The 27,748-nt window shown below is 31.4% G+C and overlaps 1 protein-coding gene across 3 annotated transcripts; it reads left to right on the top strand.

Moving 5' to 3' along the window:
* Positions 1-27,725, top strand: KIF2A (kinesin family member 2A). 3 transcript variants are annotated; one of them, XM_011377356.2, is made up of 20 exons: positions 26-126; positions 521-640; positions 2,415-2,469; positions 3,652-3,774; positions 4,347-4,447; positions 6,622-6,717; positions 8,178-8,232; positions 8,617-8,779; positions 10,861-10,951; positions 11,085-11,148; positions 11,703-11,794; positions 12,142-12,284; positions 12,645-12,849; positions 13,594-13,704; positions 14,726-14,793; positions 17,170-17,283; positions 18,146-18,296; positions 23,439-23,540; positions 24,204-24,339; positions 26,011-27,725. In XM_011377356.2, the coding sequence occupies exons 1-20, from the start codon at positions 49-51 to the stop codon at positions 26,094-26,096; spliced, it is 2,154 nt and encodes a 717-aa protein (XP_011375658.1). In that variant the 5' UTR covers positions 26-48; the 3' UTR covers positions 26,097-27,725. The 3 variants fall into 3 exon arrangements, with proteins under 3 accessions (XP_011375657.1, XP_011375656.1, XP_011375658.1); XM_011377355.2 differs by lacking the exon at positions 17,170-17,283 and having other exon boundaries at positions 1-126; positions 3,652-3,717; XM_011377354.2 differs by lacking the exon at positions 17,170-17,283 and having other exon boundaries at positions 1-126.
* The last annotated feature ends 23 nt before the right edge of the window (positions 27,726-27,748 follow it).

The raw sequence follows: 27,748 nt of genomic DNA, 5'->3' as shown, positions 1-27,748 counted from the left end.
ATTTTAAAAATTATATTTTATTACCATTTAGGCCGAATACATCAAGCAATGGTAACATCTTTAAATGAAGATAATGAAAGTGTGACTGTTGAATGGATAGAAAATGGAGATACAAAAGGCAAAGAGGTATGATCATTAGGTTAAATTTTTATTTCTAGTCCTGCTATCAAATTTTTTAATATAAAACGAAACAGAAAAGTATATAATTTTCATATAGTACATGTATTCTTTATCATTCTTTTAAAATCTTTCAAACGATTAAAAAATTTCACTCAAAGAAAGAGGAGAGATTTCTCCTTATGTGTATCTTATGTGATTGGACATATAATCAAGACCACAAAATTAACCTTAAGAGATATTTTTTAAAGATGTGGGTTATAATTCTAGATAATCTAATTTTTAAAGCAATACCATTCTTTAGGCTAAAATTATTTAACATTTATTCTCTCTGTGTAAATTTATTTGAAAAAGTAAAAGGTTTGTCTAAGTACACTCAAAATGCATGTGGTTTTTAAAACAGATTGACTTGGAGAGCATCTTTTCACTTAACCCTGACCTTGTACCTGATGAAGAAATTGAACCCAGTCCAGAAACACCTCCACCTCCAACATCCTCAGCCAAAGTAAACAAAATTGTAAAGGTTAGTGATGAAAATTCAGAGAATGAATGTGTGTGTATGTGCGCACACACGCTGCTTTGAAATTGGCAGGCTGTGGGAATATGTTTTAAGTATTAGTTGCTTTGTTAAAAAAAAAAAAAATTCTTTCTGCCATCCGTATGCATGTATATACATATATACTTTCAAGGATTGAGGTTGTCTAATGCACAGTTATGACAATCAGTAAATAACGTCCTAGAAATTCCTTGCCTGATTAGGATTTTTCCTAACACGAATAGCTTTTCAGGAGATATGGGTCAAAACAGTTGCTTGTTAGTGTTTGTTGAATGAATACAAATGACTTCGATAAAGAAAGAATGACTTTATTATTCATAATAATGTTTCATTCCAATAGTCTTTTGAAATAGTAATTCTGCTAATTTTATGTTTATTAAAGAAGGGAAATAATGGAGTATAGTTTAACTATTTCTGTATTGTCTGTGAAGATAAACTTTAAAACCATGCTATATCCTCCCTAACAGTTTTATCTTTATAAAAAAATAAAAGGCATGCTATTTTTATATTAAAAGATAATTCCTTTGCATTTCTATTAAAACTTCTGACTGTTAAAACTTTGTATCAAAATACAACTGTTTTTAAGCTAGACAGCCCCTGAAAATTGTTGAATCTGCAATTTATGTTCAATTCAACAAGCATTTGTTGATTTTTCTACATTCTTGATTTTATCACTTACAAATATGAATATGACATAACTCTAACCCTATAGGAACTCAACTATTTTGCAGGGAAGACATCCAAATATAATATGATAGAAGCTTAGCAATATCAACAGAACCTTCTGCTTTTTAAGCCATGCATATGAACATAAGGCAGATTTTCAAGTTATATAATTTCAGCATATTGAAAGTCACTGCTTTGGGGTCATTAATTACCATTTGTAAAAGGACTGTTTTTCATATTTGGCTTCACAGGCTGAAGGATCTTCATAGTTTATCCTTTTGGGTATGTCATTAGCAACCTTTTTTTGTAGCGCATTAGAATCACCTGGAGAATTTAAAATACTGATTCCTAGGCCTGCTCCCAGAGATGGTTTATTTTATCTAAAAGAAGGCCCTAACATCAGTACCTTTTTACTAGTACCCATCTCATTTGAATGTGCAGTTAGAGTTGAAAAATACTGCACTATTTGGTATCTTTTTTTCCCTAGGTGAATAAAATGAAGTCTTGATATATAAATAATAGGACCAAATATTTGCTGCCCTAATCTATGCAGTCTTTGAAAGTCTAATGAAACCTTTTAGTATAACTGGCAGTGTGCATCTCATAATATTTTGATGTTTCAGCTTAACAATGGGATGTAAGTTGTCTAAAACTAGTATTTTATTAATTACCCCCGATACTCAAAATGAAACGTATTACATAGTTGTGGCAGAATGGCATAATGATTAGAAGTGCACTTTAGTGAAATTACTCAACATCTCTTTACTTCAGTTTCCTCATCTGTGAAACCAGAATAGCAATAATAGTGACTTCATAGGGTTGTTGTGAAGATTAAATGAATTAATACATACAAAGTCCTTAGAGCAGTACCTGGCTCACATTAATTCCTGAATAATTTTTTTGGGTGGAGAATATTCGTATAAAGAAACTTGAATATTGAAAGCATTAGTCGTGATTCATTAGAAGATCGTTCATACTTTTTCTTCACTTAGTTTTATATTATTGTATGTCAGCCTACTTTTTTTAATTAAAGGAAGCTGATTATGAGGAGTAAAATGAGTATTTTCTCTTACAGAATCGACGGACTGTGGCTTCTATTAAGAATGACCCTCCTCCAAGAGATAATAGAGGTGAAGCAAATATTTATCTATTAATTTTGCCTACTGACTTCTTAGTATGGCCTTGACAAGATAAATTAAAAGTAAATATTATCCTTGACATTATTATTTATTTAAACATTATGTAGCTAATTTTAAGATTGGTGTCTTCTTGATTTTTTAACACAATAATATTGACAATATAAAAAACGATTTCTAAAGGTACGTGATGAATATGAAACTCTGATCTATGCAATTTTTGATTCATTTCATTTACCCAGTAAGTTTTCAGATTTGAGGAGAGTATTTTGAGAAAGAAAGGAATGAGGAAGTAGTCACTTGATTCCACAAAAGTAAATTTAATCATCATGACATTTTACATAATTTTCTAGCTAATAAGCTTCCCAGAAAGTGTCATGAGTAACTTAGGAGTCAGCTTAAAAAAAAAAAAAAAAAATCAACATGTATAAATTTTAGTTAATTGCAGGTCTTCCATATATTTTCAGCCAGAAGATACAAAGCATAGTTTGCTTCTCATCTACTTTTCACCAGTTCAGAGTGGTCCTTTCTGAGAGTGACGTTGCTCCATATGGGTGGTGAAGAAGGATGGGCGTAGGTATTAGGAGAGATTGGAACTAGAGGGAAAGTTCTTGAAACACAGTCCTTTGAGTCTTGTGAAAATTTATATTTCTTTGTAGAATATGATATTTATATTTAATGTTATATGTCTTTTTCACTTTTATAGCATCCACAGTAGGAAATTCTCTGCTAAAGATTTGCATATTTGAGGAGCAAAGAATGAGAATTGGAATATAAGGAGGGTTGAAAGACTTTTAAGTTTTTGTACTTTGAATTATAAATTTTTCAAAATGAGAATGCATTTAAAATTCATATTTTGTACACTTACATTTTTAAAATGATTATTAAAAATTAAACTTGGCTTTGGTTTTTATGTAAATTATTTAGTTTGAGTTTTATATTTAAAATTATATTGGTGGCACCTAAGTCTGCACATATTATGCTGAAAACCTCTTAGCTTGTCAGTTAGTTGAACAGAATTATATATTTTGCTTATGCTCACATAAGTAGAAAACCTTTCAATTTGCTAATGCAACTATTAAGTATCAGTTCATATGAGATACCACTGTTCCTTTTACCAAGGTTCACCTTTACTGATTTTTTGTTCTGAATTTTAAAATTTTGTTTTACTTACAGTGGTTGGTTCTGCACGTGCACGGCCTAGTCAACTTCCTGAACAGTCTTCTTCTGCACAACAGAATGGTAGTGTTTCAGATATATCTCCAGTTCAAGCTGCAAAAAAGGAATTTGGACCCCCTTGTATGTAAATCATGTATCAAGGATTCAGTCATTTTAGACATACATGTATTCTCTCTTGGTCATTCTTATAAGTCCCCAAATGGCAAACAGTTTAACTACAAAGTTGATTGCAGATTTCATTTTACCACTGTAGAAAAAAACTTTTTCTTGTTAGTTTAGTCTGTTGATTGGGTTTTTAAATGTATATTTTAGAGGAAAAAAAATTTTATAAATATAAAATTATAACAGTGTGTCAGTTGCATTGAATTTAAAATTCTGGCCAGAGAATATTTTGACAGATGTTATAGAAGAAATTCTTATGCTTCTTACTTCAGAGATCTGTGATTCTAAACCAAGAGATGACATGTATTACTATGAGTCATTTTTTTTTGACTCTTTTTTTTTGTATATTGTCCTGTTCCTACTTTTGTTAAAGCAGCTCATAAGTAAAGTTCATATAGTTGTTATAGGCATGCTTTATCACTGTATACTTTTTTTTGGTTATGTGGTGAAATTATGCATAAAAATTTTGTGTATAAGTACAAAACTCTAAAAAGAAGACTATACTTCTACAGCTCATCTTTTTCTTTCAGCGCGTAGAAAATCTAATTGCGTGAAAGAAGTAGAAAAATTACAAGAAAAACGAGAAAAAAGGAGACTACAACAGCAAGAACTTAGAGAAAAAAGAGCCCAGGTTTGTAACAGGAATATATTTTGTTCACGTACCAATAAAGATTAGACTGCGTCAGTAAAAGTGTTGGCTCAGGAAAAATTAGTCGAGGCATTTATTTAAGATTTTAACATAGTTTCTCAAACTGATAGTGAGGAAAGAATAAACTCTTGTGAAAATAAGTTATCGTTACAGATTTTACTAGTTGTACTTTTCATGTTTTAGTGGATATGTCCTAGTTCGTTCCATTTTGAATAATAAGCTATTATGTTAGAGAATTCTAATTCATGTGTTATAACATCAAGAGTAAAAGGATTTTGACTTTAAAATATCTAAAAATACATTCAGAAGAATATCCACTTAAAGTGCATGATTATGTCATAAATTTTATTATTATTTTTCCATGCTTAATAAGGTCAGTGTAACACATTGAAAGGGGGGAAATTCCTTGAGTTTCAGTCATACTGGATATTGAAAGTGTATCTATCTGTGTTTTGCTCCACTCTGTGTTCCTTTAGCTATCTAGTAGCAAAACTGTTTACTAGCTTTGGGAAAATTACATAGAGGACTGGCCTTTTATCTCTCTATAGTTCTTCACTTATTAAAAATTATTATTTTACATGTAACTCCTCCATTGACCTTATATTGTATCTGTTCTCAGAATTTGTTTCCTTTCACAGTATCGTTTCTTTAGGAGTATGTTCACATGCCTTTAATCATAAAGATGTTTTGTTGGGAAATTGTGGATTCAGTATAATATTCAGCTAGAGTAAATCGGCTTTTATTTGAAAATGACCTGAGAATGACCAGTTTGGTTTTGAAATAAATAATACACGAAACAGATAAATCTACTGATAGTTAGCACATATGCCACCTGGTGTTTCCTTTGGGTAGTTCATCATATTTTCCACATCTCTGTGATTTCTTATTTTTCACTTTACATTCTACTTCTCAATTGGCATCGTTGGTGTTACTTCCTTTAAGAAGATTAATTGAAAGTAAGTTTCAATAACAGTTTTGAAATTTAATTATATTCAGAGCAAACCTGAATATGGTACATGAAAAAAAAATATGACTTAGAATGTTCAATAATTTATTACTCATGGCTAAGAGAGATTGTTAACTCTTGCTGTTTACTATATCTGGATCTGAATTTTCTCAGTTTTGAAGCAAAAAAGTAAATTATAGTTGTTACGTAAAATTTCCCATTGCCAAGAGACCAAAGAAAGAGGCTGACACACTCCATCATTACATTAAGCATTTATTAAGGAGACGTACATATGAGGTGCGAATTGGGCAGCAGCAAGTGACATGGCTATCCTCCATGCCATGTGGCAGGTGCTAAGGGGTTATATAAGACAAGGCAGGATGGGTAAGGAAGAAATGCCTTACATACTTGCCCAGACAGTGTAAGGGCCTATTCTAGGAACCAGGAAGCCTGGGACACAGAGGAAGAGTCAGACAGTTTCTTAGGGGATTTGTGGAAAGTAGTCTCTGTTCTGACCCTTATCTAGTGAAACTAGCTGGATCTATCATGAGAGGCTGAGTCAGTGAGGCACAGTCAGACAGTGATCACATCTTAAAACATTTTGTCTCTTTTCCACAGTAGTAAGCATTTAATAATTTGAGTTTCAAAGATTTAAAAAATTGGTTTTTGATTCCTTTAAATTCTATATCCTATCAATTTGGAGCTGTTTTTACCATGCCTTAGGTTTTTTTAGAGAGCCAACAAAAATAGGAAGCAAACATAAACGAATCTATATAATCCTTATTTCTACTTTGCTAGATTAAGAATTGGGGAGAAGAATCTGATTAAATGAATTTTTATAGAATTTCAGCTTTTCTGGAATTTTTTGTTAATGTTTAAGATGAGCATTATTTCTCTTTTGCTCCATTTTCTAGGATAATTAAGGTATAATGGATGAAATTTTGAAATAGGTCAAAGGTGGCTTTAATGAGGAGAGTTTGGTTTAGAATTAGCACAATGTGTGTAGACTAACAGAATTTTGTTATTAATATGAAAATGATTTCTGGATATATTATTAGTCATGAACTCTGAAACTAAATGATATCACATCTCCAGTTTGAGTTTGGGCTTGGCTGTGACACATGATACAATCTATTTAATTTTCAAACCATATATCACAAACACCACATTACTATAATAATAAATGATGATTTTCTTTGTCTTCTCATAGGATGTTGATGCTACAAACCCCAATTATGAAATTATGTGTATGATCAGAGACTTTAGAGGAAGTTTGGATTATAGACCATTAACAACAGCAGATCCCGTAAGATTCTTTGTAAACCATTGCTCTGGAACTTTTTGTGCTGTAAATAAAAACATGTTTCATAGCCACTAATTTAATACTATGTTTACTATGTAAACCTTCATCTCTTCATGGATGTTCATTCCCTACATTTTAAGAAGAAAAGAACTCATCCACATTTATGCTTATCTTCCATAATTTGATATATCAGGCCTGCTTCCCACAGAGATGTCCGTTTCAAAGCAAAGCCTCCCTGTGTTTGATTGGGCAGAGCAGCTGTTAAAGGAGTGATGTCTGAACACCCAGTTTCCTTTCTGATCATCACTTATACTTTGATTTCAGTTTCAAGCTTATTTCCTTTTTGGCTTAAGCTATAGATCTCACTGTCATTCCAATTTACTATGTTATTTTAAAATAAATGTTACTTTGGTTTTTAATAATAAGAAGTGGTTGTCGAGGACTGCAGTAGACCAGAAATGCAGTGCTCAAAAAATATTTGGTCTTATTACTCAACTCCTTTCCTGTTGTAAAGTGAGAATTTATTAAACGGGGAATACTTTTGTAATTGTTACTTACAAAAAATAATCCATCTTACATACAGAATATAGTATTGAGTACACAAAATATGTTTTGTGGTCAGCAGATGTATTATGTAGGATTAAATAAAGTTGTTTATAACATTTACATCCCATGTGTTTAACCCACTACATCTGAGCTCATACCTAAGGACAAGGATTGCAAACTTTTCTGGAAAAGAGCTAATAGTAAATATTTTTGGCTTTGTGAACCACATTATAATGGTATTTGTCACAACTACTCAATTCTGTTTTTGTAGTATGAAAGCAGCCACAGACCCTACATAAATGAATGAGTGTGACTGTTTTAGTAAAACTTGACAAAAGCAGGTAGTAGTCTGGATCAGGCTTGCAGGCCAATCCCTACTTTATGCTAATTATTACTAAAAGGAGATATTGGGGAGATAAATTTTATGAAAGGTATTTATGTGTAAGAATTGGCAAAATAGAAAATTTTGGCAATTTTTTGCTCAATAATCTGGAATCAGTTTTCTTGTCTATAGTTAATTACCTTTGCCAACAACTTTCCCTATAATCAACCTGAAAATGTGTCACTTGGTAGGAAATTTTACTTTTTCGTATACAGCATATCTTGAAGTGAATTAGGCAGGTTCTTAACATGAACTTAATGCTACTAAAAATAGTAATACCCTCTTCAAACTTACTTTCTAATGGTTAACCAAATAAAAAAATAAGAAAGTTTCCATTATACTCAGAATTTTAGAAATATGTCTCATAACTATTAAAATATGTCTCATAACTATTAAAGTTTGTTTTTTTACGCTTACTTATCTTATTTATACCATGCCTAAATTTCTAAAACCTCTGAAAGAATTATTGCATTATTTACTTTTTATCGTTTCGCATTCCACTGATAATCACTGAAATAAAATATTTTATTTCTAGATTGATGAGCATAGGATATGTGTTTGTGTAAGAAAACGACCACTCAATAAAAAAGGTATGATGCTTATTGAATTATAATAAAAGATTGCTTTTGTCCTGTTTGTAATTTATTTTGTAATAGCAGAAATCAAATTGATTTGGAACAGCTAAATGTTAGTCATTTAATTTGTACATAACCATTATGCAGATTTCTATGGTTAGATCTGTTGATTTGTTACTGCTCTATGAATTATTGCCATTCCTGATTCTTGCTTCACAAAAATCTTGATAGTTTTACTTTGTTGTTGAAATGTTCTGTCTTGTTGAGCATATTTATGGGATATTTATATTTACAGAACTCATTACTTTTATGTAAATTCGTACTACTTAAAATAATTTTCGTACGGTAATTCAAATGCTGTGAAAATTACTGGGCATTGATTTTCATTTATTCTTTTAGAAACTCAAATGAAAGATCTTGATGTAATCACAATCCCTAGTAAAGATGTTGTGATGGTACATGAACCAAAACAAAAAGTAGATTTAACAAGGTACCTAGAAAACCAAACATTTCGTTTCGATTATGCCTTTGATGACTCAGCTCCTAATGAAATGGTTTACAGGTAGGTAAATACATTTATTTTAAATTAGAGTTTTGTTCTTATACCATGTGTTCCTCACTACCCTGCAACTTACGTGATACTGGCATATCGCTCCAGAGGTGAAATATGCTTTCTTATTCTGAGTTTAGACAAAGAATATAAAATAAACACTATAACGAATATTAACATTTGTTCTCTTTAATGTTCCCCCAAATCATAGTTTTCATTACTGATTAACTTATTATAATTTCACAACATGTATATGGATAGAAAATTTCTAGGAAAATGTTGACGTTTTCTATACTTCAAGGAATGGGATATAGTTAAAGGACCTTTGTTTTTTACTTCTTAATTTCTGTACTAGTAATGGAACTTGAAACATTTATTATATATCAGTCCTTTGTCTAAATCTTGTTTTAGCTCATACTTCAACTTAAGAGAAAAAAAAGGTTCTTTAAACTTACTTGCATTTGTCTAGTTTTTATCATCTTTAAGCTTTGGATTAGTTTTAATACATGAAATTCTTGTATATTCACATATTTAACTTATAAACAACTCAAATTTATGTATATACTATATCGATAGCCCAAATTTTTATGCCAAATTTAAATTTTCATATGTAGTTTGTAAACATTCACTAGTAACTATTGGAACATATAAATTAGTTTAACGGCATTGCTGTTTGAGTCCTTGCAGAGCTGTCTTGCCAGTTACTTGAATGCTGTGTTTTGATGCCCTTTTATTTTGTAAATATGACTGTAAACAGAAAATTACAGAGTTACTAAGAGTCCTAAGAATTGCACATGTTATAAATGAAATAGTGTTGAAAGCAACTCCATTGGTTTTAAGCCAGTAAACTGGGAGTTCAGTTGTAAAGAAAGGACAAAATTAAAGAATATGTGGATGCTAGATAGAAATACTGCGATGAAATTGTTTTAAAGGTAATTATAATTATAAATTGTGTATTTTTTACCTTTCTGAGAATGAAGTCCTCTCCTCCCCATTCACTCTCTTCCCTGCTTCCACTCCTGCCTCATAAAATATGTCCATTTGCCTTTTATAATCATTTTCAAGAAATCATTATAAAGATATGTTTGTGTGTATATAATAGATTTAGTAAACATTCTGTGTTTCGCCCTATATTCATGCTTCTTAACTTTACCAATATTGATTATGTCTCCTTTCTTTTATCCTTAACTTCTATGGATTGAGGAGTTAGAACTTTTCTTGTCTAATCACTCTGCAGACTCATTTCTAGAACTTTGTCTGCTCCTTTTGTTCTGTACTTTCTCTAGTTGTACCTTTTTAAAAAAAAATCAGTAGGGCTGTATAAAGTGTTCCACATACATTATTTTGAAGCCTATATAGAAGGTAGATTTGTTATCCATCATACTTTTTAATACTCTGTTCAATGAATGAAATATTTCCTGTTCTTCCTACTTTTTAATTTTAACTAGTGGTGATTACAAAAATAGGTTTGAAAAATAATCCAAACCATAATATTTTGGTATCCTTTTCTTGAATTAAGACTGTCAACTCAGAACAGTGTCTTATTTAAGCACAATTTATATTTACTTGTCCACATTCAATGAAATCTTATCACTTATCATTTTTCTACTTGCTTAAATGGTCTAAGATATGTTTTTGTAGTTTTTTTCCAACCTCTTTACCTTTTCTCTATTGAGATTACCACTCTTGTTTGTATTGAAACTTTTGATCCTGTTTATTGTTTGTTTTATTTTCATTATGTATGTTTTACCTGTCTGGCTAATATTACCATCTTTCATTGTTATTTTTTAAACTTTCCTAATGTCTTCTATATGTGTCATAGCTCAGTTACTATCAGTTTTTTTATTTTGTCCATTGTGATCATTGTTTATTATGAAATTATTGCTTGAGATTATTTTTTAAAGACCTTTAAGTAATTCTAAGATATGGTTATTTAAAATATTTAATGAATCAAGGGCTCAATTATGACCTAACAGTTGAGATTATTGATTTGTTAAAAACCATGGTATAAGTTTTGTTTAATAAGACTAGATATTTTATTTATTTTTTTAAATATTGACAGCACATTCTGACTGGTGCATATTATTTTTAAGGTTTACAGCTAGACCACTAGTGGAAACTATATTCGAAAGGGGAATGGCTACATGCTTTGCTTATGGGCAGACTGGAAGTGGAAAAACTCATGTAAGTAGTTTATTACAGTTATATTCTGGTATGAAGCTAGTTTTTTTCCTTATAGCTTAATTCTTAGACCTAAATTCTAAAGATTTATTCCTGAATAATGTCTATTATTCTTTATTTTCTTTTTACAATATAGACTATGGGAGGTGACTTTTCAGGAAAGAACCAAGATTGTTCTAAAGGAATTTATGCATTAGCAGGTAAGTGCCCTTTGTGCATATCATTTGTAATATTCTTGAATATTATTCAGGTGCCTTTGAAATAAGACTTGGAAATATCATCCAGGATTTTAAGGATATCTGTAATGTTATATTTACTCTGTGTTATGTGCATTTCAGGCTATCAGACTGTTTGATAAGAACTGTGCATTCGGGGTAGAAATCTTGATTATATTTGTGTCATTGTGATGTCTCATTGGAGCTTACTATTCGTTGTTGAATAATGATTGAAAAGTGTCGATTTGGTATGGTTATGAGAGTAACCTTATTATGACCACCTATAACTATGCTATTTATAAGGATAGGTAGTAGTTTCCTTTTATTAAATAATGGAGAGTGGCATCTAAGCCTTAAATGTAAACAAAAAGTATTATTACTATCTTTTGTAAATTAATGTTCACTTTAGTCTTCATTTTTATTATTGACATTATTGTGGGTAAAGATTAACTGGTTTCTCTAAAAATAGAAAATTTGAAATGCTTTTTACAAAAGTATTTGTTGCATCTTAAATTTTCTCCATGTGAAATTCTTGACAGCCCGAGATGTCTTTTTAATGCTAAAGAAGCCAAACTATAAGAAGTTAGAACTTCAAGTGTATGCAACCTTTTTTGAAATTTATAGTGGAAAGGTAAGTGGAAACGTCAAAAAAATTTTTTTAGTTTTTTAAAAATTATTGAACTATACATAACATGAAATTTACTATTTAAACCATTTTTAAGTATACAGTGGCATTATGTCCATTCACATTGTGGAACCTTTGCCGCCACATAATTTTTATAAATGTATTTGGAATATTATGTTAGAATTTTGTGTTATGAGATTTTCTTAATTCCCTTTGAAACTCTTCAACTTCAGTATTAAGCACTTTATTCTAAAACTTATTATTTGAAATAATTTTCAGATTTTGAATGAATCTTTTTTATAGAACTGATTCTTTTCTTTAAAGCTAGTTTTCTAATTAGAATTTTTTTTTAGGTGTTTGACTTGCTAAACAGGAAAACAAAATTAAGAGTGCTAGAAGATGGAAAACAGCAGGTTCAAGTGGTGGGATTACAGGAACGAGAGGTCAAATGTGTTGAAGATGTCCTGAAACTCATTGACATAGGCAACAGTTGCAGGTAAATCTCATTTTAATTAAGAAAGGGAAACAATTTCATAATTAGTTTTAGAGACTTTGACTATAACAAAAACAAAGCAAGGATGTTATTCAGTGCACTTTGGAAGTAAAAATTATTGTTCATAAAAACTTTTGTGAACATGTAACTTTGAATGATAGCAGTTATATTGCTATCATACTATAAATATACTAGAGATATGTCAGATTTAATTGTATGAATCTGGTTATGTTTAAGTGTTATTAACTCAAAATGTCTTTTGTATTTAGATAATAAAAACTGGATATTTTTAAATGAAAATACTGTGGTTTGAATATTCGGTTGAAGTTTTTGTGTATCACAGTGTCCATAATCTTATTGTAGAACATCCGGTCAAACATCTGCAAATGCACATTCATCTCGGAGCCATGCAGTGTTTCAGATTATTCTTAGGAGGAAAGGGAAACTACATGGCAAATTTTCTCTCATCGATTTGGCTGGGAATGAAAGAGGAGCTGATACTTCCAGTGCAGACAGGCAAACTAGGCTTGAAGGTGCTGAAATTAATAAAAGCCTTTTAGCACTCAAGGTAAATAAAATGTATTTTGTTGTGAAAGATCTTTTACTTTTGATTTTATGTTTACTCTACTACACAATGATAGTTACTTGTTTTGTCTAATAAATAATAGAGGTTATCCAAATTTAGTTGCTTATATTTGCAGTTATAGATGTATATTGTACCCAGAAATTTTCCTTACACACGTTATTTATTCTTTTTAGAGTGGATAAAGGATCTGTTAGTTGGCAGGCCAGTTCCGGGGCTACTTGGGAAAATTCCAGAGGGCCTTAATCAGTCATATTTTCTTGGAGGAGAGCAAGGAATTACAAAATAGAATGAAGAAATAAGTTTCTCAGAAAAATGTGGAATGGCTTTCAAAAAGTTAGGCTTGTATTATATGTCTTCTTCGACTAGAAAAGCAAAGATTGGCAGGACTAGAAGAAAGCATTCTGTGTTTTTTTGTTTTGTATTACACTTTAAAAGTATCTTTTTATAGTTATCTACTTCCTTTCACTTCTAAACATTAGTCCTAGATTCCAGAAGAATCTCCTTGAATAGTAGTTTGTTGGTTTTGGGTTTTTTGTTATAAATTTCATTTTCTTGAATTAGATTTTATGGAAACCTCTTTACTATGCTGTAAACCTGTTCATAGCATTTTTAGAGCTGATCAGATCTTAAATATTAGAGTTATAGTAAGAGATCTTTTAAATGTGCTAATTAAGATTACTCTTTATAAGAAGCCTAATCTCTGAAACTTGCTTTCTTAATTTTCAGGAGTGCATTAGAGCCTTAGGTAGAAATAAACCTCATACTCCTTTCCGAGCAAGCAAACTCACTCAGGTGTTAAGAGATTCATTTATTGGTGAAAACTCTCGTACCTGCATGGTAAGTTTATGTTTGTTTTTTGTTTGTCTTGTTTTAATCCTGAATAAATAATTACATAATATCTGTGGGGAAATTATAATATATATTAGTGACAATCATTTAAATCCTTCTTTTGTGAGAGAGACAGTGTACGTAAGATGGTCTGACAGAGAGGATTATATTGCACTTACTAATGCATTCTACTAATTCCAACATCTGAGTCTTCTTGGGGTTGTCTCCATTGATTTGCTTTCCTGAATATGTGTTATACTTTTCTATTTCTTCATATGTCTAATAATTTTGGATTATATCATTTTTATTATGAATGAATGACTTATAGACACTCTGGATTCTATTGCATTCTTCTAAAGATTATCAATTTTTTATTATTTAACAGAAAATTTACTTAGCTGAACTTATCTAAACTCTTCTCCTGCTGTGGGCAGCAACTGAAATTGAAATCTCTGTTTAGCTCTTTTAGACTTAGAGCTATGTTTCTTGGAGTCAGCCTTGTGTATGCCTAGTTCAGGGGTCAGCCAAACATTTGGGCAGTTTATATGCAGAATTTGAGTTTCTCCTTCTGTGATTGTCTCTTCTGGGACAAACTTCACTTTCCAGCTGGTATGATCCTCACCTTCAAACTCTCTTTCAGTTTCTTAACACGTAAAACTTTAGGTTTCTAATGAAGTTTTAGTTGTTCTGTCTGACAGCAGTAGAGCTTGCTCTTAGGCAAAAAAATTATTAAAGGTAGATGGGGGCAGCCACTCAATGCTATTATTCCCATTTACTAGATGTTGACCCCATTTTCTGCCCGATTTTGATCATTTTCTCATGCATTCAGAGAATTGTTTATATTTTAACTAGAGTGTATAATTAATATCTGATCGTTGGCATAAGATAGCAAGTTATCTTGGAGTTCAGATATCATTAATAATTTTTTAAATAACCATATTAAGATTAGACTGTGATGAGCTATGTAAATAAGTATTACTGTCTTCATCATTTATAACATTTTATTTACCTTTGTGTTTTTCCCCCATAGATTGCCACAATCTCTCCAGGAATGGCATCTTGTGAAAATACTCTTAATACATTAAGATATGCAAATAGGTATGAGAAGTGATTATTCATTTTGAAGTTTGAGGGGAATAGAACATCTGTGGTTTGATTTAATATCTGATTTAATAGGATAAATCTTATTACATTGTTCTTTGAATTTTCAAAAGGAAAATTTCATGTTATTTATAATTATTTTGCCAAAATGATGTGTTTTGTAATTCGAGAAGAGATTTATATTTTTAGTAGAATTGGTCTTTCTATCATAGAACATGATTATATTTTTTCATTTAAATAACATTTTACAATATTTTACTACATTTAAATCATGTAAATTCTTTCTATTATGTTAAGACTCTGCAGTAAGTATCAGGGGCCAGTCTGTATTTCTTAAATTGTTATGCTATATGCTAAAAATTATTTCTGATAATATTAAATTTTATACATGGGGAATCTAAGATTGAAAGTAAATAGCGACAGCACAGTTCCTTCTGGTGTTCTTTGTGGGTTACGTTTTATTATTCGTGTCAGTATTACAAACTAATAGGCAACTGGATATTTACAGATGAAAGGACAAGAGGATTATAAACTATTTAAAGCAGTTTATTTTTTATAGTCATGAAATACTCTTGAAATTTTGGATCGTGATGGCATATTTATATTTTTCCATAGATTGTTCCCATTGCACTTGTTTTGGATGACTGACTATATAGTTTAAAATTTCTGTTATCACATACTGCATTTGTGATTTTAACCTAGAGATAAAATTTCTCTTTTTATTCCATTTCTAGTGTGGAGATTCTCTCAGTTTTGATGAACACAAGTATTTGTATTATTTCTTTGTTTTAATCACTATGAAAATTTTATTTTTAATCTTTTATCAAAATGTGGGATACATATGCATACATAAAAGTACTCAAAGCTTAAGTAAATAATTTAATGGCTACTTATAAAGTGAAAATTTCTGCATCAGATTGGGAAATAGAACATTCCAGCCCCCAGAAAGTTCCCCGTACGTCCTTTCCTGACCACAAATCCCGAATAACATGCCCAAGTCCATTAATTTCTACCCCAAAGTAGTCATTGTCCTGACTTCTGTGGGAAAAATTTGTTTTTCTTTCTTTTTAAAAATAGTTTTTTCTGCCTATGAATTTATCCGTGAATAACATAGGTGTAGCTCTATTTGAACTTGACATAAATTAGGTAGAGTAGCCTTTGTTCTTTTGTATCTTGCTTTTGCTTCAACTAAAGAGATTTTTTAAAAATTATAGTAAAAACTGTTGGAAAGTATAAATCTCTTGACCTTTTGCATGATTATTAAAATATAATAACTTTTTAAAAATATAATAGAACTTCATTTCTAAATTTGATTCCTTTTAAACTATGAATTATGAGCTCCTAGCTGCAAATATATATGATACTTTTAATTGATCCCTGTAATGAACATTTTTGGTATTTCTGGGGTTTTTATCATTAATTTAAAGTGCTTCTTATTTCAAAATTGTTAGTAGGAGAGATGAAGAACAGTTTAGTGTAGTACAATATTGTCACAGTGTAGAACTGAAACAAAAACCCTCCAGGTCTTCAGACTTTGCAAAGGAATCCGCCCTAATGTGAAAATGCTGTGTCTGGCCATTCCTCTTGTTTAGGTTCAAGTAAAATGTTTTAATTTGTTATCATGTAATGTAATTCATTTGCAACATGACTATCCATCTGGGACAAATAATTCTGCCTTTTATTTCCAAATCTCTAGGCATTTGGAAATACCTCCTTTGATAACTCACTTGAGGAATATAATTGCTGCATATGGTATAGTTTAGATTGGGCAAGAGGGCTTTGAATAGAGGAAAAATATGTGATTAGGGGGCTTACGTGGTATCTAAATTAGGAGATTCTAAAAGGAAATGGATTGGGAGTAAAAAGAGTTAAATAGTATTAGAAATTTAGATTTGTCATCATGTGTGGTAAATAAGCTTTCCAAAGTGACTATAAAGGATGAAGGACAGATGAATCCAGTCTAGATGCTCATTACAAACAGTGGATTCCATTAAGACTTAATTCTCTTGTGTCCTGTTTGAAAAGACTTCAAGAGTGTTGAGGATTCACAAAACGTTCATGATATTGATTACATAGGAAATTAGATTGGTCATGTAATTAAATAAGGGGCATTTTAAATTTAGGTGATGGTCTAGTTAAATTTCTAGAAAGGATCATGAGAAAAGGACACCAGAAACAAAGGACTGTGTAGTAGAGAATAAGACAGGTTTCTAAATCTTATAATGGATTTTTAAAATGTTCTAAAATATTGTTACAACAATATTGATATCCTCTTCTAAACAAATTAAACAGTACTAAATGAAAATTTGAAATATGCATTGCTGTCTTTACAAGAGCGTTTTCTTTTAATTTGTTGCTGTTTTGGTGCTGCAGAGTAAAGGAGTTTGGAATTAGTCCATCAGACATTCCCTTCTCACAGGGTAGTGGCAGTCGCCCTGATCTCTCTCCTTCTTATGAGTATGACGACTTTTCTCCTTCGATTACCAGGTCTAGTTCATTCTATACATAAGATGTTTATTTTAATAGTTCAATTGTGCTGTGTATAAATTTTTATTTGTATTTCTTTTGTCCTGAGCCATTTGATTTTTCATTTTTATTTCGTTTGGCAGGTGGTGGTTGTGCTGCATGATCTTCATTTTTATGTACTTTGTTAATTTATTTGCTTTAAAATGTTTTTAGAATTCAGGCTTTCCATTTCCCCCCACATTTTTAAGGATGATGTCATCTTTGCATATGTACCATTAAAGGATAAACTGTCTCTTTAAAATGAAAGGTTTACCTTTGTTCTGCTCTTGTAAATTTCTGAATCTGCAAGAAAATAATGAAGATCCTCTTGACTTAGTGTATGCTCTCCCAAGTGTATAAATTTAAATTTAATGGGTAAACATTTAGTAAATGATGGAGCTAATTTTACATCGTATAGCTTTTTACATTAGAATAAGATTATTTCACATATAGCTATTTTAATTTTAATTAAGCATTATTGCTACCAAAAATCTGCAAAGTATATTATTAATCTAAGTGCTAGTATTTTTCTGTTCATTTAATTTAATTTCATCAGCAGTCTCATTTACTCTGAAGTACTGAATCTACATACTTTGCTAATTCTCATTTATTACGCACAATAATTATATTTGAAATAATTGTAAAGTTACCTAAATAAATTCCTAAAATTAAACAGCTAAACATCCCTTTAGTGTTTTCATGGATTTCAGGTACACTTGATCTGGAAAGCTGACATCATTAATCTTAATACGTTAATTGAATTGCCTTTGTATTGAATAGGTTGGTATTTTCTTGTTCTTCTGCTATAAGTCTTTACTAATTTTAGATACCTCTTTGTTTATAGGGTGAAAGAATTGACCGTGGATCCTACTTCTGCTGGTGATGTCCGTCCAATAATGCACCATCCACCAAATCAGATTGATGACTTAGAGGCACAGTGGGGTGTCGGAAGTTCCCCTCAGAGAGATGATTTAAAACTTCTTTGTGAACAAAATGTGAGTGACTTAATATAGTTCTAATTGTCTAACCTTAGTTCATTTCATCAGTAGCAGTACTTGGTCATTGAAATCTAGCATCTAAATCAGGTCAGCAAAATACAGGCACACCTCATTGTGCTTCACTTTATTGTACGTCACAGATTTTTTTGTTTGTTTTGTTTTGTTTTTTACAAATTAAAGGCAGGCCTCTCCACCAGCAAAAAAATTAAGACTCACTTTATTTTTTTTTCTTTTTAAATTTTGGATATTAACCCCTTGTCAGATATATCATAGGCAGATATCTTCTCCTATGCAGTAGGTTGTCTTTTCATTTTATTGATTGTTTCCTTTGCTGTGCAAAAGCTTTTTAGTTTGATAAAATCACATTTGTTTATTTTTTCTTTTGTTTCCCTTGACATAGGAGATATATCTGAAGAAAAATTACTATTAACAATATCAGAATTTACTGCCTATCTTTTCTTCTAGGAGTTTTATGGTTTTGGGTCTCACATTTAAGTCTTTGATCTATTTTGAGTTTATTCTTGTGTATGGTGTATGAAGGTGGTCCAGTTCATTTTTTTGCATGTATCTGTTCGATATTCCCAACACTGTTTGTTGAAGAGACTGTCTTTACCCCATTGTATATTCTTGCCTCCTTTTTCATAGATTAAATGACCGTCTAGCTATGGAATTATTTCTGGACGTTCAGTTCTGTTCCATTGATCTGTGTGTCTGTTTTTATGCCAGTACCATGCTGTTTTGATCAATATAGGCTTATAATATAGTTTGATATCAGGTAATGTGATTCTTCCAATTTTGTTCTTTCTCAAGATTGCTGTGACTATTCGAGATCTTTTATGGTTCCATATAAATTTTGGGATTATTTGTTCTAGTCCTCTGAAAAACGCCATTGGTATTTTGATAGAGATTGCATTGAATCTATAGATAGCTTGGGTAGCATGGCCATTTTAATGATGTTGATTCTTCCTATCTATGAGCTTCCATTTATTTGTATCTTCAATTTCTTTTTTCAGTGACTTATAATTTTCCAAGAACAAGTCTTTTACCTCCTTGATTAAATTGATTCCTAGGTATTTTATTGTTTTTGATGTAATTATAAATGGGATTGTTTTCTTAATTTTTCTTTCTGATAGTTTATCATCCGTGTATAAAAACACAGCCGACTTCTGAATATTAATTTTGTATCCTGTTACTTTACTGAAATCATTTATCAGTTCTAACAGTTTTTTGGTGGAATCTTTAGGGTTCTCTTTCTATAGTATCATGTCATCTATAAATGCCTATCTTTTCTGGTCTTGATAGAAGAGGGAGCCTTCCCCCCTCTTAAATTTTTTGGAATAGTTTGAGAAGAATAGATGTTAATTCTTTGAATGTTTGTTAAAATTCACCTAGGAGGCCATCCGGTCCCTGACTTTTTTGTTTTTTGGAAGTTTTTTGATTACTGATTCATTTTCATTTGTGGTAATTGGTCAGTTCAGATTTTCTGTTTCTTCGGGGCTCAGTCTTGGGAGATTGTATATTTCTAGGAATGTATCCATTTCATCCAGATTTTCCTGTTTGTTGGCATATAATTGCTCATAATATTTTCTTATAATCCTTTGTATTTATGTGGGGTCCATAGTTATTTCTCCCCTTTCATTTCTGATTTTATTTATTTGGGTCCTCTCTTTTTTTCTTGATGAGTCTAGTTAAAGGTTTATTAATTTTGTTTATCCTTTCAAAAGGCCCCCTCTTGGTTTCATTGATCTTTTGTATTGTTTTTCTAGACTCTATTTTGCTTTATTTCCGCTTTGATCTTTATTATTTCCTTCTTTCTATTCACTTTGGGTTTTGTTTGCTGTTCTTTTTCTAGTTCTTTTAAGTGTAAAGTAAGATGGTTTATTTGAGATTTTTCTTTTTTCTTGAAGTTTGACTTTCCCTCTTAGGACTGCTTTTGCTGTGTTGCATAAATTTTGAGTCATTGTGTTTTTATTTTCATTTATCTCTAGTGGGATCTTTTGATTTCTTCCTTGATCTCATTGTTACCCATTCATTGTTCAGTAGCATATTGTTTAGCTTCAGTGTGTTTACATATTTTCCAGTTTTTTCTTATAGTTGATTTCAGGACTCACTTTATTGAAATGGTCTGGAACTGAACCTACAATATCTCCAAGGGATGCCTGTAGAGGCTATGAGGCAGCCATCTGTTTACAAATAAAGTTTTGTTGAACATGGCCATGCTCATTCACTTATGGGTTGTTCTTACCATAACAGAAGTGACGAAAACCATTTGGCTCATAAGCTTAAAATATATAATATCTGATCCTTTAAGAAAGGGCCAGATAATACATATGATCCAAACTTTTTCCCTCCCCCCAAGTTTGATACTGATATTAAAATGTGGGAATTTTTAAAGCACCATAGGGAAAAAAACAGGTTTAAGAATTATACATATAATAAATCATATATAAAGATTAAAAACAATTAACTACGGACATATACATATGTATTAAAAAGATGCATGAACTATATAAAAAATGCTAACATTTGTTTATATGTTTATATGTTTGAAATGTTTAGTGGCATTTTTCAATTTAAAATTTTGATTTTCTGGTTACTCAAAAAATAATAAAATATGTGCCTGTTATAGAAGGACAAATGTATAAAGAAATAACCAAAACAAATAATACACATTTTCACATAATTGATAAATTGAAGGATTTCTTACGGTATGTGAGATGTAAAAGTTATTTATAGTTATTTTACTTCATTTTTTAAATATATCATTATATAGTTTTGTATCATTCATTTTCCACTAAGAATCCTGTAGTAGCATTTTCTCATAATGATAAAAGGTAGGATTTATTAGTTGCTTGCTACATGACATAGATTTGCTAAGCCTTTTTCTTATCTGATACAATTCTCACAACTCAATATAGTAGGAACTATAATTATTTCTACTTTTTAACTGACTTTTTTCTAAAAGATTAAGTAACTTGACTGAGATCATACAAGTAGTAAGTGGTGAAGCTAGGCAGGATTGAAACGAGTATTATTACAGAGCTAAATCTTACGTCAACTATATTTATTGCTAGCTGCAATAAAATAGTCTTTGAAAACATTATAACTTAAGTTAATGTTTTTATACTTTGCAGCAGGTATTAAAGCCTAAAATATTCTAGAATTAACAAATAGTTCTACTACTTTTTATTATCATATTCCAAATTACTCTCTATTAATAAAGCAGAGCTTACTGCAGCAATTCTCATCCAGGAATGACTTGGCCCCTCAGGAAAAATGTATGAGACATAACCAAAAAAATGTCTCATACATTGGTTATCACAAATGAGTAGTGACAACCTCATCTAGTGGATAGAAGCTAGGGATACTGGTAATAAACACCATATCATGCACAGAATAGTCTTCTTCCTTCCCCCAAAATGTCAGTAGTGCTGAAGTTGAGAAACCTGGTTTAAAGTAAGAGTTCTAAACTTTGGAACATAGAACATAAAGAACTAAAAAATAAGATCCTGGCCTTAGTCTGTCCCCCGTCCCCAAAAGTTTTGAAGGAGACTAGTTGCTTATAAAATCCTTAAAGCACACCCTACATTACACTTAGATGTAGACCTCCCAAAGATATGGAAAACCAGAACAAGAGAGGCACTCCCTGTAGCAGATCTTTTCCATTTTATTCTTGCATCTCTTGGGTCTCTGCGGGACTGTGATTTAAAGAGGTTGGCTAGCTGACCAGAACTCATCCAGAGGCTTTAAGCATGACATCATGAGTTCTTACAGCCTTCTCCATATCTGAGCATGAATTTCTTTCAACTTTGCCATCCCCAGGGAACTATCATGAGATGATTTAGTATTAGCCTTTAGTTAAGTATTGGTACATGCGTACACATCCTTATTGCCATATTGAATCTAACAAGGTAGATTAAAATGGGATAGAGTCTAAAACAAATACAGATAAACAAACTAGAGGATAATCAAGTACATTAAAATTCAAGAAGTAGTTATATAGACAAAAAAATATTCTGAGTAGGCTGCATGGAAGTGATAGGAACTTGCATTAAAGCAAAGGAAAGAAGACATTCTGAGCTTGGCAGGGAGGTGGGCAGAAAAGATGATTGCATTTGTTTAACAGAGAGAGGGAGAGGGAAAGAGAGAAAAAGACAAAGAATATGAAAGAATAATGCCTAAATGTCTTGATAAAAAACAGATGCCTCTTTTCCCAAAGAGAAGATAAAGAGTTCTTTGGCTAACTTGATTATATAAACTTTTTCAGAATGGTAGTTTATTGATGAAAGAATCAAATGTCTACTTAAATATTTGGTTAAAATATTTAACCAAAATATACACATATATTTAGAATCATGCATGTATTTTATTTTTAAAAGTTGCTTCTTCTACTCACATATTATAAAACAATTTTAAGTAAACTTTTTTATCACTAGAGCAGCATTTTTCGCAAATAAATTATTAAACACTGGAGCTGGGAAAGAAGCTTAAAAAAAGAAAAAAGCAAGGCCAGAGAAGTTTTGACTTGATGTAGGACCAAAATATGAATATATTATATATGTATGTAGGCTTTTTATTGATAAAGTTGTGAGTTGTCACTTAAAATCTCTGTAAAAACCTGTAAGCAAATCATATAGTGCAATTCAGAAATTAAGATTTAGTAAGAATGAGACCTGAGAACACCAGTTTGATAGTCACAGTCATGAAAGACATTATATCTTTCTTCTAGTGAAAAGGAATTAAGGACATATATGACTTAAATGGCTAGCGAAAAGTAAACAACACTGAGGAAATACTTTAATATATTCATAGCCTGCAGTAAAGGTATTTTTGAGAAGTTACACTATTCCAAGAGATAGCTTTTTTAGGGTATTCTGCAATAAAGCGCCTGGACTAAGTGAAAATTGGCCCTTACTGATATGCTCAAGTTTGGGTTGTCTTTTTTAGTGTTACATTAAATATTTTTGACCTATAAAAAGAACTTGTGGCTTTGCCTGTCATATTATATTTTAGTTGTCTTTACCATTCAAGCTTCCTCGGTTGCTAAATACATTTTTGTAAATGACATAGAAAAACTACTTTTTTATAACATTTAAATGTAAACTTTCTTTCATATTTTTAAACTGTTTTTATTTTAAGGAAGAAGAAGTTTCTCCACAGTTGTTTACTTTCCATGAAGCTGTCTCACAGATGGTGGAAATGGAAGAACAAGTTGTAGAAGATCACAGAGCAGTGTTCCAGGTAAAGTGAGACAGGACCTTTCATCAGAATGTTTCTCTAGAGAAATTAACTAAAACCTTTCATAATTCTTTGACTGTCACACAAATCTAAAAAAGTACTTGTGTGTGTGTATGCATATGTATATTTTTAGGGCATATGACATGGTAAATTTTGAATATACTGAATGGTGTCTACAGATAACCTTTCTTTAAAGATCTAGTTTATTTACTACCATTCTCCCACTTTATTTGCTTTTGTCAGTTGTCTATTTTTAGAGAAGGATTGAACTGCCTTCTACTACCCCTTTCTTTATGTTAGGCCAGTTTATTTTACTGTCTTCATGTTAGCACAGCAGTAAGAAAAACTCTATAAAGAATATCAGAACAGTTGAGGAAGTGTCAGACTGATTCAGCTCGGTATTTATGATTTGATTTATTTCCTCCTCTAACTAACCCCCGACCCAAGGTAGAGTAAAAGTAGAAAAATGAAGTCATCTTGCTTGGTCTGTCTGTGTTTGTGTTTGAATTTAAGGAAATATTTCTTAATTTTACTGTATATTTTATGGTTATTAATATTTTAGCGAATACCATCTTGAGTATAGTTGATATTTACCATATATAAAACTCATAAATTTGATTCTGTCTTACAGAGACTTATTGGATTATTGCATTTTTGTCCTTTTAGGAATCTATTCGATGGTTAGAAGATGAAAAGGCTCTCCTAGAGATGACTGAAGAAGTAGACTATGATGTAGATTCATATGCTACGCAACTTGAAGCTATTCTTGAGCAAAAAATAGACATTTTAACTGAGCTACGGGGTAATTCTTTTTTCATTTTAGTGTTCGAAATCTTCTTAATGTTTGTATGTAGTTAGTGGGAGGATTTCATATTTCAGGAGGACATTTGAAGTGAAAATTATGGGTACCAGTTAACATCTTTTTAGAGTTATATAGACAAACCAACCATTCTGTTATTTCTAAAAAAGAAACATGGAGTATCATTTCAAGTGCTCTCTAGTCATGTCTTTAATCTTTTGAGAAGATAAAGATATTATGATTATAGAGGGAAAATGTATTTTAACAAATTTGTAAATTTTATATACACATTCACATTTTTAGTTTGGTAGGCCAAGGCTTTTCAGAAATCTTTTCCTAGGATTACATCTATTCAGGGTCATCTTTCTATAGCCTCCTATCTACATCTCTTTTCTATACATCTTGTGTCATATTTTCTCTTGGAATACTTGTTTTAAAAAATAAAGATTTCAAGAAAACTGTTCTTTCTACTTTGCTTTTGAAGAGAAGTAAAGTATGTGGCTTACCCACATGTCATGTCTTCTTGGCTTTTTAATTAGTTTATCTGTGCAGCTTCAGATATGCATTTACTGTATATGCTGATTTCTTAGGCATACACAAATTAGCTGTCTCCATTTATATGCAAGTGGGCATATGTGTGTGCACTTGCAATGCAACTTGAACCAGATTGAGATGGCTGGCTTTTAAGCACCGAACTGCTTAAATTTTTAAACTAAGTCCTGTACAAAGTTGGTTATTTGAAACCATATCCTATAGAGTTAGTAGTGACTGTTCCCCAATTTCAGAATTGTTTGTGCAGATGTAGTTTCTAAAATTTAGTTTTTCATATTCTTTATATTCAAGCCTTGATTTAAAGTGTTTTGATCATCTTTCTGCCATAACTCACAAGCAACTTTTCTGTATGCATTTTCTTCAGACTAGATTATGTAGCATTAACTTAGTTTCTTTCCTTAATTAGTTGTGACAGAAAATATCTAGACATTATCAAATGTCCTTGGACAAAAATCACCCTGGTTGAGAACCACCATTTTAGATTTTTTAAAAAATCTTCACTGCTGTTATTTGCCCCCAGTTTACTTTTTATTCTTCAGTGACTGAATCAGTACATGGTAGACAGTAAGACAGAATTATAAGACCAAGAAATGCATTTTCCTGTAATTCCCCGTCCCCATCTCCTTTTACAATTCCTTGTGTATGAGGAAAAATGTTTCTTTTTTAAAACTTAAGTTTTGTTTTTTTTTTAAGTTTCATAGCTTAAAAACGTAAAATAGGAGTTGGGAGTAGAAATTTCCTAATATTGAGAGAAGAAATGTCAATTTTAGTTTAATAAGATTCATTGTTCTTTTTGGACGTGACTGTACATATTTTACACATATATATTGCCTGTCTGCATTCTAAAAGTAATTCAAATAAATTAAAATTGAACACTGTAAAATGTGTCCAAAACAGAAACCTGTTGAATATTGAAAAAAAAGCAGGTATTTCCAGAAATCTTTAATGAAACTGTTGCTGTAGTTGAGCATTGTATTTAGTTCTGAGTGTCTGGACAGCAGAGAAGAAAAGGGAAAATCTTGAGTAAATGTTATGAAATAAGAGAGCTGACTTGATAGGACCCATAAAGTTGTATATTGTATTGTTATACAATACTTATTCTCTTATTCTTCTTTTTCCAAGATAAAGTGAAATCTTTTCGTGCAGCTCTACAAGAAGAAGAACAGGCCAGCAAGCAAATCAACCCGAAGAGACCCCGTGCCCTTTAAATTGGCATTTGCTGCTATAGGACCCCCAGAACCCTCAATACTGTAACATATGATAGTTCAGCTGTAAAGGCCGTTTGAAAGTTTGAAATTTTAAGTGTCTGTGGAAAGTGTCTTGTCCCTTCACCTGAATGACATTTCAGTTTTGTGAAACACAACTTTGTCTACAAAATGCTTCTAGCCCAGGAGGCACAACCAAGATTTGGGAATACTGAAGCATTTTATTTCATTTACCCAAATAGTGATTTACTTTTGGAGATCCTTGCCAATTTTATTTTCTATGTAATGAAGTAAGATTGTGGACTTAATCTGGAGGTGAATAGTAGGGGGAAGCCGCAGCATTTCCTTTTAACTCGGTTCAATTTTCGTAGCAAGACTGAACAGTTTTAAATCCTTTGCGTGCATGCATACCTCATCAGTGATTGTACATACCTTGCCCACTCCTAGAGACAGCTGTGCTCACCTCTTCCTGCTTTGTGCCTTGACTAAGGCTATTGACCCTAAAATTCTGAAGCACAGCCAAGATAAATTACATTCCTTATTTGTCATTGTAAATTTACCTTTATTGTGTGTACATTTTTACTGTATTTGAGACATTTTTTGTGTGTGACTAGTTAATTTTGCAGGATGTGCCATATCATTGAATGGAACTAAAGTCTGTGACAGTGGACATAGCTGCTGGACCACTCCATCTTATATGTAAAGAAATCTGGAATTATGATTTTAAAACCATATAACATGTGGATATAATTTTCTTAGCATTTTCTTTGTAAAGAACTAAAATATAATCTAGTTGGTGTATAATAAAAAGTAATGAAATTCTGAGAAGAGTTTTATCTTAGGGTAATACATATATATGCAGTGTGTGTTTTGGTGTGGTATTAACAAGACTAATAGTGCAATTTGACCCTTACCAATACCATTACTCTTAAGTTCAAGTGTCCATTTGCACCCCAAAATGTACCTTTTAAATGTACTGTTAAAGGAAATTGGCTTCTGATGCATGAACATTTACATGTACATTGAAAGTAGTCCATAATAGAATTGTTAGTTTAAGCCAAGTGTAGACAGTACATTACTCCCTTGAAAAAGAATTAAGCTAAAAAAAGAGTTGACTGCCTTAAAAGGCAGATCTTACCCAAGCTCTATCCATTACCTAATGTGTGATGTTTCACGATTATGTGGTGAGAGTCACCAGATTGTCACCGATAAGTTGGTCTAGGGTATGCTACTTTTTAAATGGTGGCACTTATTTTTACAGGTTGCTACTCCAAGGAAAAAAGCTGGCCACTTTTCATGTAAATATTTTGTTAAAAGATTTATATATCTCTCTAGGAGTTTTCCCTCTGTTCCTAGGAGTCCAGGAGTAGATTAACAACAAAAAATCTCCCAAGGATATCTTTCTTGTGTTGATTTACTCTAGGGAACCGCTAGCTCATTCATACGAGCCAAGGGAAGCTATGAATAGAGAGTCACATGAGCCAGATTCCCAACTTCACTGTTCATAGAATTCAGAGGGTAGTTGTGGGAAATCCTAACACCGTATTGAAATGCTCCTCTGTAAACTTGAAATCTAGAACAAACGTAGATTTTTGACAATGTGCTCATTAATAAATGAAGTCTGTGGAATGAGTTTAGAGATAATTTTCTTCAAT

Source organism: Pteropus vampyrus, unplaced genomic scaffold (genome assembly GCF_000151845.1).
Source record: "Pteropus vampyrus isolate Shadow unplaced genomic scaffold, Pvam_2.0 Scaffold310, whole genome shotgun sequence".
In the NCBI taxonomy this organism is placed as follows: domain Eukaryota; kingdom Metazoa; phylum Chordata; class Mammalia; order Chiroptera; family Pteropodidae; genus Pteropus; species Pteropus vampyrus.
This window is presented reverse-complemented; position numbering and strand designations above follow the sequence as displayed.

Bases quoted from the DNA above. Each gene is read 5' to 3' on its own strand.
- KIF2A (XM_011377356.2), top strand. From the start codon at position 49: ATGGTAACATCTTTAAATGAAGATAATGAAAGTGTGACTGTTGAATGG. The intron at 11,149-11,702 runs GTAAGTGCCCTT...AATTCTTGACAG, and splicing joins AGGAATTTATGCATTAGCAG to CCCGAGATGTCTTTTTAATG. The intron at 14,794-17,169 runs GTATGAGAAGTG...TTGGTGCTGCAG, and splicing joins ACATTAAGATATGCAAATAG to AGTAAAGGAGTTTGGAATTA.